This window comes from Coregonus clupeaformis, chromosome 15 (genome assembly GCF_020615455.1).
Source record: "Coregonus clupeaformis isolate EN_2021a chromosome 15, ASM2061545v1, whole genome shotgun sequence".
Classification (NCBI taxonomy): domain Eukaryota; kingdom Metazoa; phylum Chordata; class Actinopteri; order Salmoniformes; family Salmonidae; genus Coregonus; species Coregonus clupeaformis.
The window spans coordinates 51,193,574-51,206,073 of record NC_059206.1 but is presented as its reverse complement, the minus strand read 5'-3'; the positions used below and the strand labels follow the sequence as shown (position 1 = coordinate 51,206,073).

General features: G+C 41.8%; 1 protein-coding gene across 4 annotated transcripts in view; it reads right to left on the bottom strand.

Moving 5' to 3' along the window:
- LOC121582857 (rab GTPase-activating protein 1) overlaps positions 1–12,500 on the bottom strand; it is a 142,620-nt gene that overhangs the window by 92,529 nt on the left and 37,591 nt on the right. For all 4 annotated transcript variants that reach the window (XM_041898996.2, XM_041898997.2, XM_041898999.2 and 1 more), the window contains 2 exons: positions 11,920–12,013; positions 5,484–5,634 (listed from right to left, as the gene is read on the bottom strand). In XM_041898996.2, the coding sequence (XP_041754930.1) occupies positions 5,484–5,634; positions 11,920–12,013 (245 nt within the window). The remainder of the gene's footprint in view (positions 1–5,483; positions 5,635–11,919; positions 12,014–12,500) is intronic.

The window sequence follows — 12,500 nt, the reverse complement described above, 5'->3', positions numbered from 1 at the left end:
GTTATTCAGGCAAAAAGCAAGTTTAGCTTTAAAAAAACGTATTGTATCACAGTGCCGCTACTCTTTCTAAAGATCTAATTTAACTGTACTATATATAAGAATATGAATATATGAACAGTATGTAAATAGTATTTTTGTTGTCTCTTAGCGTCTTTCCTATATATGTTTTTATTTTTGTATTTAATGTAATATTTAATGTTGTTCTTGTCTATTACTGGAAGAGTAGCTGCTGCATGTGCAGTAGCTAATGGGGATCCTAACAGAGTATGTGAGCGGAGCTGGAGTGAGGAGCAGAGCGTGGAGCGAGATTCCCAAAGGATTGAGCGCCGGCCTTTTTGCCCGCTCCAATTTTGCTCCAATAGCACTCACTTCACGAGCTCAGGGCATGCCCGGCCCAGCATGCATTTATTTACATTTTACATTTTACATTTTAGTCATTTAGCAGACGCTCTTATCCAGAGCGACTTACAGTTAGTGAATACATTTTTTTTTTATACTGGCCCCCCGTGGGAATCGAACCCACAACCCTGGCGTTGCAAACGCCATGCTCTATCAACTGAGCTACATCCCTGCCGGCCATTCCCTCCCCTACCCTGGACGACGCTGGGCCAATTGTGCGCCGCCCATGAGTCTCCCGGTCGCGGCCGGCGGCGACAGAGCCTGGATTCGAACCAGGATCTCTAGATCTCTAGTCAGAATTTATAGTCAACTGGTGTGAATGGAGTGCATTTGGAGGGGCAGTTTATTTTTCCGCGGAGCGCAGAGCGGTTGGAAAGGAAGTGGAGCACCGGAGCGGTGTGCAAGCACCACTCCATGAGCGATGAGCGGGATTTGCTCCCACTCAAATTCCCTCACATACTCTGGATCCTAATAAACTAAAGTAAAGCGCTTGCAGCGCAGCTAAGCACCATCCAGCGCCAAAGGGCAAACCCCTAATGAAGGGCTGACCAGCAGTCACATAACATAGAAATCACATTAAGAAGAAATAGGACATTCAAGAATTAGGGGGATGGATATAATTACGTTAAATGGCTGTTAAGTATCAGAGACCGTCACAGTGGGAGATACGTAAGTGAGCATTCATCTTCCACTTAAAAGACTTAGATGATTTAAGAGATTATATATTTTTTATTCTCAGATTCCTTCATCTGCCCATACAGTGGCTTGAGAAAGTATTCACCCCCCTTGGCATTTTTCCTATTTTGTTGCCTTACAACCTGGAATTAAAATGGATTTTTTTGGTGGTTTGTATCATTTGATTTACACAACATGCCTACCACTTTGAAGATGCAAAATATTTTTTATTGTGAAACAAACAAGAAATAAGAAAACTTGAGCGTGCATAACTATTCACCCCGCCCAAAGTAAATACTTTGTAGTGCCACCTTTTGCAGCAATTACAGACGCAAGTCTCTTGGGGTATGTCTCTATAAGCTTGGCACATCTAGCCACTGGGATTTTTGCCCATTCTTCAAGGCAAAACTGCTCCAGCTCCTTCAAGTTGGATGGGTTCCGCTGGTGTACAGCAATCTTTAAGTCATACCACATATTCTCAATTGGATTGAGGTCTGGGCTTTGATTAGGCCATTCCAAGGCATTTAAATGTTTCCCCTTAAACCGCTCGAGTGTTGCTTTAGCAGTATGCTTAGGGTCAATGTCCTGCTGGAAGGTGAACCTGCGTCCCAGTCTCAAATCTCTGGAAGACTGAAACAGGTTTCCCTCTAGAATTTCCATGTATTTATCGCCATCCATCATTCCTTCAATTCTGACCAGTTTCCCAGTCCCTGCCGATGAAAAACATCCCCACAGCATGATGCTGCCACCACCATGCTTCACTGTGAGGATGGTGTTCTCGGGGTGATGAGAGGTGTTGGGTTTGCGCCAGACATAGAGTTTTCCTTGATAGCCAAAAAGCACAATTTTAGTCTCATCTGACCAGAGTACCTTCTTCCATATGTTTGGGGAGTCTCCCACATGCCTTTTGGCGAACACCAAACGTGTTTGCTTATTTTTTCCTTTAAGCAATGGCTTTTTTTCTGGCCACTCTTCCGTAAAGCCCAGCTCTGTGGAGTGTATGGCCCTCTCTTGGCAGGTTTGTTGTGGTGCCATATTCTTTCAATTTTTAAATGATGGATTTAATGGTGCTCCGTGGGATGTTCAAAGTTTCTGATATTTTTCTATAACCCAACCCTGATCTGTACTTCTCCACAACTTTGTCCCTGGCCTGTTTGGAGAGCTCCTTGGACTTCATGGTGCCGCTTGCTTGGTGGTGCCCCTTGCTTAGTGGCGTTGCAGACTCTGGGGCCTTTCAGAACAGGTGTATATATACTGAGATCATGTGACAGATCATGTGACACTTAGATTGAACACAGGTGGACTTTATTTAACTAATTATGTGACTTCTAAAGTTAATTGGTTGCACCAGATCTTATTTAGGGGCTTCATAGCAAAGGGGTTGAATACATATGCACGCACCACTTTTCCGTTATACATTTTTTTGAAACAAGTTGTTTTTTTTCATTTCACTTCATCAATTTTGACTATTTTGTGTATGTCCATTACATGAAATCCAAATAAAAATCCATTTAAATTACAGGTTTTAATGCAACAAAATGGGAAAATAGCCAGGGGGGGATGAATACTTTTGCAAGGCACTGTATATGTGTAATGTGAGGACACAAAATGGTGGACCATTTCTATGGTTGACAGGCGGTCTTCAGGCAATCATTCAATCAATCAATTATCAGTCAATTGATGTATAAAGCCCTTTTTTACATCAGCAGTCACAGAATTACTTTACACTAAGTGGGCCAAGACCCCTTTGCAAAAATCCATATCGCTGTATCCAATCACAGCAGTAGGATCAAGTTACAACCTGCCAATTTCTTGACAGATGAACTAGCAAATTGAGTTGTTTCAAATTGCGTCCTTACAACTGAGTGGTTTAGGGAAAAATATATATCCTGATCACGGAAAATGACAAAAAATACTGGCTTGATGTTACATTGGAGCCATTTGCATTGAATAGATGTTATTTTATATTCTCAAACTAACAGCCTATATGATGTCCTTCCATACAGGCGTGACATGCTGGAGTGATGCTTCTATGCAAATGTTGTTGATTAGTAGGCTAATATAAGTCCCAAATGGAAGGCAAACTGATTGTTTGTCATCTGTAGCGCCATAAACTCCACTGATCAGTCAAAACAAGATCAACAACTCAATGCATGCACACAGTCCTATTGAATATGCATTCACCTGTGTTGTGAATAGGCCTATGCCATCTTAATTTACCCAGTTTATTAAGAGATTTACCATTAAAATACAATTATTACCATTATGTTGTTATGTAGTTAGATAGGTAAAAACAAAGTCAAAGGTATTGTTTGATTAAAACATTTATGCATTAATGCATACATGGTTGTCTCTGGGAAATTCATAACAATTTTCAAATGTAATGATTTTGAATATTCGCCTAACATATCGACCAACAGCCTCCTTGAACCCCAAAAATTGTTATCGGAATTGGCCCTAAAAAATCCATTTTGGTCGTTTACTTTCAACTACTACTACTAGTTTGATGGTTGTAGCCATCAATTGTCCCATTAACAATCACCCATATCAGCAAATGTATTTAATTTTAAACTTCACATTTCTCTAGTATAGGCTACTTATCGTAATGAACGGTTTATCGTCCCTGCTCTTTTAACCTCACAGTGGAATAACACGCAGGTGACAGGAATGTAGCAATGACAACAACCCTTCGGTATCAAGCATCAGCAGTTATACAACATTATCATTGTACACAAGCTACAATCCACCAGTAGGCTATTGCGTATGATGAATATTAACCTATCGAGCTTGTGAGAATGACCCTATCGAGCTTGTGAGAATGACCCTATTGAGCTTGTGAGAATGACCCTATCGAGCTTGTATGAATGACCCTATCGAACTTGTGAGAATGACCCTATCGAACTTGTGAGAATGACCCTATCGAACTTGTGAGAATGATCCTATCGAGCTTGTGAGAATGACCCTATCGAGCTTGTGAGAATGACCTTATCGAGCTTGTGAGAAAGACCCTATCGAACTTGTGAGAATTACCCTGTCGAGCTTGTGAGAATTACCCTGTCGAGCTTGTGATCGAGTCACATGACTTAGATGATTAGAGCTGGTCGTCCAACATTCTTTGTAACTTGTAAAACAAAATCTGTTTATAATTTCCACAAAATTAAATTCAGATGTCTAAATTGAATTCCTTTTAGGAAAAAAAAAAGGTCATAACATTGACCGGTTGTGTTTTAAATTACATTCGTGGAAAGTTTAATAACTGTTCTACTTTCAATTATATCGTATCAAACACATTGTGGAAAATCTAGAGACCTCTTAAATAAATAAAACATGAGAAAATCTTTGACAACTAGTCAAAGTAATCTAGCATACAATTTGGATCAAAACTTTTCTAGGCGGACGGGGTAATCAGGTCTACAGGGCTGTGGCCTTGGTTGTACAGGGCCTGAAATATTAGGGACATGGTCAAACTAGGCATGTGGGCGCCATGGCGACCACAGTGCTGAGCATCCCTGTTTAATGTGACCTGACGGAAAATCAGCTATCACTTCCCTGGCCTCCTGCCTCTCTTCTCACACCACCTCAACATTGGTAACACAGACTATGATGCTCATACACACACGCATGCCTTGTGTGCACACCCAAACGCACGTACACACACACACACACACACGCACGTGCGCAAACTCTCTCTCTCTCTGACCATCAATACATAAACATAGTCTCTCAAATTAAACAAATGTTGTGATACTCTTCTCCACCCAGGAGATTCCAGTGTCACCACCCAGCACCTCTTAGAGAGCCCTATCAAGGCCTCCGATCTACAGACCCATGTTCCCAACGCTGTGGGAACATTTTCAATAACACTCTGGACACTTCTGTGCCGAAGTTACAATAATGATGTAAAAAATGTTGAAATGTAAATACATCAAAGGTTTCCCCAAGTCATCCACATGAGTCAGTCACATAATGGGCTATAAATCACATCGCCACTCACACTGTGAGTGTTTGAGATCAACGAAGTTGCATGGCAGTCGGACTGCGCAGAATCACTGATCTACAAATCACCGCGTTTGCAACCAAAATAACTTAACGTGATCAAGATTAGTGATTCTGCGCCTCATCTTGCTCAAACTGAACATCTCAAACAATCAGTAAGCTATGCCATTCACACTGTGACCTCAGGTTAGGTAAGAGGTCAGGGGTCACAATGTGAATGGGGTCAGCCAGAGGGGAAGCAAGAGGGTCCACTCCCGTCAAAATATGTCCATGCGGGAATACAGGGATCCGCCTTTGGGACAACGACTCCCATTGTTAGGACGGAGACAAGACCATCTCGTCATTATATACATAGTATCTCTGGGTCAGGTTAGGTAAGAGCTCAGAGGTCATAGGTCAGGGGTCCGGCCTACCTTGGTGATGAGGGTGCGGTACTCCTCTACCTGGTGGTCGTTGTTATGGCAACCGGCCAGGAGCTGCCATACCTCTCCCCTGAGGGCCTCTGGTACGCCACTACGTACCAACGCCGGGAGCTGCTTGGGACGCACCGACAGGTTCAGGTGCCTGGGGACAGAGGGAGGGAGGGAGAGAGAGAGACAGGTTATCATAACAATCAGAATTATGTAACAAATGTAGGGTGAAGTTGCCCATAGACGCTAATCTTGGGTCAGTTTAGCATTTTCCCCACTAATGCCGCATTTCCAACAAAGATATACCCCAGTGCTTTACGCAAAAGGCTCAGACTTTTCTGTTTCCCTCTATGCGGGCCGGCACCCGTGCCTCACTGGGACATTGCTCCTGTGGACCTGCTCTAATTTGGAGCCAAGGCAAGGCCCTTAGTACTTTTCAGCTGGCATTTACTGTAACAAGGGCTAACTGTGACTGACTTGTGGCGAGCAGACTTGTAAAGAGTCCTTCTCACAAAGCAACAGTCTTGAACGGCGCAGAGGTTGTTGATTCTGCTCGCCACAAGTCTTTAGTGTCACACAAGTCTTTAGTGTTAGTGAAACATAATAACACTAGAGTACATTAACATAAAACCCTGGCGGCCCACTGGTGTGGGGATGAATGCATCAGTTCTGCTGGCGCCTAGCCGAAACCGAACGAGTGTACTCTCACACTCCCTTAAAAGACCTTCGCTTGAAAAACGAGAAAAAAGCGCACTGTTTGTCCATTTTGAGACGCCATAGCCAGTATACGCTTCCTTAAAATAGTCAGAATTAACATAAGACTCATTCATTTTTGACGTTTTTGCAGAGGAGATCTTAGTTGCGCAATTTTACATCTAACTAAGATGTTTGGTGCAGTATTTCTCAATGAAAAAATTTGCATGAAAACAAGTCGTCTCTCGTTGAATGACAACAAAGACTTTCTTGAAGAATCCCTACTGTTGACCAATCACCGACGAAGGGGTGTAGACTTCAGCTACCGACTTCGGCTTGCCTCAAGATTTTTTTTGGTGTGCCCGAACAGCCGAATAAACCCTTACCGAAGTCCAAAACAAACAAAAACGTGAACACAAAATGTCAGCATAATATACAGTACCAGTAAAAAGTTTGGACACACCTACTCATTCAGGGGTTTTTCTTTATTTTTACTATTTTCTACATTGTAGAATAATAGTGAAGACAACAAAACTATGAAATTACACATATGGAATCATGAAGTAACCAACAAAGTGTTAAACAAATCAAAATATATTTTAGATTTTAGATTCTTCAAAGTAGCCACCCTTTGCCTTGATGACAGCGTTGCACACTCTTGGCATTCTCTCAACCAGCTTCACCTGGAATGAGAGACAGAGTCTACCCCTGGCTCTAGCCAGAGGCCTCGGCAGCTGGCGGGGATTACAGTCACAATGCCAGGCAATATATGATCAGGTTCCACACAACTCGCCCCTAAAAAGGCTAAAAACATTCCAGTTGTTTAGTTTTAGTTGGTTACGCATTGCAACGTGGCATTTTTTTCTGCTCAAATAAAACAGTTGAAACAAGACAGCGCGTACTTTGTGTGTGATGTAAGTGAAACCAGCTTCTGGTCCTCAGGGGGTTGGCCATACAAAAAGGCTCCCACTGACTCCCAGAGCCCTGCATCGAGTCGCACAACACACCACAGTGCCATTTGCATTACGCCATTTATTTACCATTCTATGCCAGTTAGAATGAAAGCAGATTTCTTAAACATAGTCATTTTATTTCAGTCAGCAGAGCCATTCTGAAGAGACACTTTAAAGGACACATTCAGCCACTTACAACATTTGTGTTGTTATTACGAAGTATTTAGTGATGTTCTACACAGTTTTAGTGTAATTTTATGATTTAATGTCTAATAACTGTTTAGTGATGAGCAAAACCGGATATTGCTTCTCTGTAAGGTTTCAAGAAGGATCCCTGAGATTACTAATACAGTAAATTATGGACAGCCATTTTCAGCGATCTATGTAACCCGTCTGTGGTTTTCAGATCATATTGGAACTCCATGCTATATGTTGCTCTGGTTGTCTTTGTCTAATAACATATATACATATTTTAAATAGACACTCCAAAACCTATAGAATGATACTTAGTCAGCTTACTCCAATAGTTCCCTGTTGTTCAAGGCTCAAACTCCCATGATTCTATTTAGCAAAACCACTCCCACCATCACAGACCGAAGTTGCAGCTCCAGCAGCCATTGTGCCCTTTTCAAATAGCACCATTTTAACAGCTTTTTGAGGAGGAACGGAAGTGAACCCTGGAACCCAGAAGAACTTCCGGTGCATTTGTAAACAACAGCTGTTCTGTTGCGGCAGTAAACCGCTAGCTAGCTAACTTAGTCTAGTTGTTTTCTCAGGTGGGATGATCATTACAGCCATCCATTGTTTTATGTTATGACACAAACGTTAGCGTGATCTGCTAAAACAACAATGTTAGCTAGCTAGCTGAACAGATGTTCAGTCCCAAAGAGAGAATTATGACAATACAAAAACACAATTGCAATGAAATATCAAATGTTATATCACTTGAGAATAAGAAAGCAAGTCCTGGTCTAATTTCTATGTTTCATAACCTCAGATACAGAGACCTGTGAAAGCTGCTAAACCCTGTCTGCGGATGAAGGTCCAAAGAAAGTCCTGGAGCGACTGAAGGGTATATCACCAATGGATTATACAGTTGAAGTCGGATGTTTACATACACCTTAGCCAAATATATTTTTTCACAATTCCTGACACTTAATCCTAGTAAGAATTCCCTGTCTTAGGTCAGTTAGGATCACCACTTTATTTTAAGAATGTGAAATGTCAGAATAATAGTAGAGAGAATTATTTATTTCAGCTTTTATTTATTTCATTACATTCCCAGTGGGTCAGAAGTTTACATTACACTCAATTAGTATTTGGTAGCATTGCCTTTAAACTGTTTAACTTGGGTCAAACGTTTCGGGTAGCCTTCCACGAGCTTCCCACAATAAATTGGGTGGATTTTTGCCCATTCCTCCTGACAGAGCTGGTGTAACTGAGTCAGGTTTGTAGGCCTCCTTGCTCGCACACACATTTTCAGTTCTGCCCACACATTTTCTATAGGATTGAGGTCAGGGCTTTGTGATGGCCACTCCAACACCTTGACTTTGTTGTCCTTAAGCCATTTTGCCACAACTTTGGAAGTATGCTTGGGGTCATTGTCCATTTGGAAGAGCCATTTGCGACCATCCTGACTGACGTCTTGAGATGTTGCTTCAATATATCCACATCATTTTCCTTCCTCATGATGCCATCTATTTTGTGAAGAGCACCAGTCCCTCCTGCAGCAAAGCACCCTCACAGCATGATGCTGCCACCCCCGTGCTTCACGGTTGAGATGGTGTTCTTCGGCTTGCAAGCACCCCCTTTTTCCTCCAAACATAACGATGGTCATTATGGGCAAACAGTTCTATTTTTCTTTCATCAGACCAGAGGACATTTCTCCAAAAAGTACGATCTTTGTCCCCATGTGCAGTTGCAAACAGTCGTTGAGCTTTTTTATGATGGTTTTGAAGCAGTGGCTTCTTCCGTGCTGAGCAGCCTTTCAGGTTATGTCGATATAGGACTCGGTTTACTGTGGATATCGATACTTGTACCTGTTTCCTCCATCATCTTCACAAGGTCCTTTGCTGTTGTTCTGGGATTGCTTTGCACTTTTCACACCAAAGTACGTTCATCCCTAGGTGACAGAACGTGTCTCCTTCCTGAGCGGTATGACGGCTGTGTGGTCCCATGGTGTTTATACTTGCGTACTATTGTTTGTAAAGATGAACATGGTACCTTCAGGCGTATGGATATTGCTCCCAAGGATGAACCAGACTTGTGGAGGTCTACAATTTTGTTTCTGAGGTCTTGGCTGATTTCTTTTGATTTTCCCATGATATCAAGCATAGAGGCACTGAGTTTGAAGGTAGGCCTTGAAATACATCCACAGGTACACCTCCAATTGACTCAAATGATGTCTGTTAGCCTATCAGAAGCTTCTAAAGCCATGACATCATTTTCTGGAATTTTCCAAGCTGTTTAAAGGCACAGTCAACTTAGTGTATGTAAACTTCTGACCCACTGGAATTGTAATATAGTGAATTATAAGTGAAATAATCTGTCTGTAAACAATTGTTGGTAAAATTACTTGTGTCATGCACAAAGTAGATGTCCTAACCGACTTGCCAAAACTATAGTTTGTTAACAAGAAATTTGTGGAGTGGTTGAAAAAATAATTTTAATGACGGCAACCTAAGTGTATGTAAACTTCTGACTTCAACTGTATTTAGCAGATGGTATTGCGGGTGTAGCAAAATGCTTGTGTTCCTAGTATGTTTCTTAATTGAAACTAAGTGGTCAATACACCTGGGTAAAGTATAGTTGTGTTTTGGAGGAAGCAGACGAAGAGCTAGGAGAGACAGATTGGTGAGGGGGGAGAGAGGTTGATAGCTAGCCAAGTTTTGATGTAAATAATGTGGCCATCAAACACTGGACTCGTATGCTAGCTACTTTTAGTTTAGTTATATTGTTGGTTGTCATGAGAGAAATTCATATATCTAGCTGGCTAACAAGGTAAGCTGATCTTTCTCTACCTTCACATCATGCTAGCTCTGGTTATTTGCTGTGCTAGCCAAAGATACAGGCTGAGAGACTAGGATTCCGTAATGATTTGCATGTACATTTCATAATAAATGTTGTGTTCTTCTAACAGTCGCTAAGATGAAACTCAGCTGTTATTGTTCAGCATGACATATATATTCAGCATGACATTCACACAAGCATTATAATATATTTACAACCCAAAAGTAATGTGAAATCCAATCATAACTTATGACAAGCAATATATTTAGACTAAGCTTAGTCTGAGCTTGATAGACAGCTAGCTAAGCTAACAGCAGGCTAACTAGGCAGAGCACTGCATCATGGGAGACAAAATGCACTCTGGGAATCATAGTATGGTATAGACGAGGGCAATACAGCAGCTTTAAAATAAATTGTAAATAAGGAATCGTGCAGTATGACTAACAAAAACTATAAAACATCAAAATGTGTATAAAATCTTACAGTACTGCATATATACTAACAGCATAATAATTGGTTATAAAGTGGCAGAATTGTCCTTTAACAGCAAAGCATAAAAAAATTTGTGAGGCAGAAAAGCACCTTGTATGCACCCAGCGGCTGTATCAGACATTGAAGAAAGCTAAATGTGCTCCCTCCCTCCCTCTTCCCTCCCTCCCTCTCTGAAGTCTGGGTTGAAGGGAACGGAGCGAATGGGGAACTACAGATGTGACCATCACTTCACAGCAGAAGACAGAAGCTACTGAGCGTCTCTAATTAAATTGCTGGACTTTTTAATTTAATTCATCACAAGGTTTTGATTAAGAACAATAAAGAGTAATGGGAGTGGGTAATAATCTTAATAAGCTGGTTATCTGGATGTGACGACACACACATAACACTTCTTTCTTTTCCTTGCCACTTCCAGAGATTAAAATATCAACATCATTTCCCAGCACCCATGAATGAGTTCTCAAATTAGCAGTGTGTGAGTGTGTCTCCATCCTTAGTATAAGCTATAAGAACTCTGTATGTATGAAGGATAAGTCTATATTTTACAAGCACTAGGTGTTAATTTGCTTTTCTTATCATTGTGATTACCATAGATAAATGTGAATCTCCCACTAAAATGTTAAATCAAAGAAGAATTATGAAGAAGAATCAGACCATGGCACATTATAAAAGACTCCTGACCTAAAAGGTACGTGGTAAAGAAGGCAGTCATTTGGGTTGTAACTCAGCTGGAGGACCACTATCACTGTGCCAGCAGTAAGTCCCCTCATCGCTCTCCCTGACATGCCTCCCTCCATGCATACGCTGACTGATCAACAGGAAAATCAAAAGCCCACCACCACATCAATCCTTCTCCTGGCCAGCCAGGCAGGGAGCGCAGCTCTAAAGGCCCACTGGCATCGTCAGGCACACTAAGTAAACGGCAGCTCAGTGGTAGCTACTTTCTCAGTACATATCATTTATTGAGCAAAGAGCCTGCTGCCTGGTGGTGCTTTTGGTTATTATGTGCCAGACTGGTACAGCTGGTGGTAAGGTCTTGTAAGGTGAAATAAAGTTCAAATCACCTCCTCTTTTACTTTTGTTTGTTTATGGTACATTTCCTATAACACCACTGAATGTTGAGCTAAATTAAGATGAGAAGTGCAAAATACGTTGGATGATTTACACGAAGGCAAGGTATGATATTCCTGATACAAACTGATCAATCTGCAGTAAAGTGGGTATGTGAGGTTGAGAGGGAGCAGAGTAATGTACAGTATGATTAGTGAGATGAGACCTCCTCACTGACTCACCATTTGGACAGCAGGTCTCCCCAGGTCTCCAGTATCTTCTCAGCACACTCCTTTGACACGTCTCCTGAGCCACTCAGCAACGGCTCGTCATTGTCTGACAGAATAGAATTTAATACAACTTTATTGTCCATCTTGCAAAATAAACATTTGCTCTGCTCCAGAGACACAGACCAGAGACAGAGGGTGCGTCCCAAATGGCCCCCTATTCCCGATATAGTGCACTACTTCTGATCAGGGCCCTGGTCAAAAGTAGTGCACTATATAGGGAATAGGGTGCCATTTGGGACGCACCCCAGAGACATAAAGGGTTGACATATCAACATGGTTGACCTGGGCTAGAGTACATAAACATACTGTATGCATAGTGACTTACTAGACTGGTAAACACACAATCAGCAATGCGGAGAGAGACTAAACTAGGGCACATAACAGGCTGACTAGACAGGAGACAAATACAGGGGGGTACTGACATTGAGACAGACAAATAGACCTAGCTGTCACGCATCAAGAATGGCATAGTACATCGCATACAGGGAGAGGAATAAGGCACAAACAGACAGGGAGGGACTACTACCCAATCC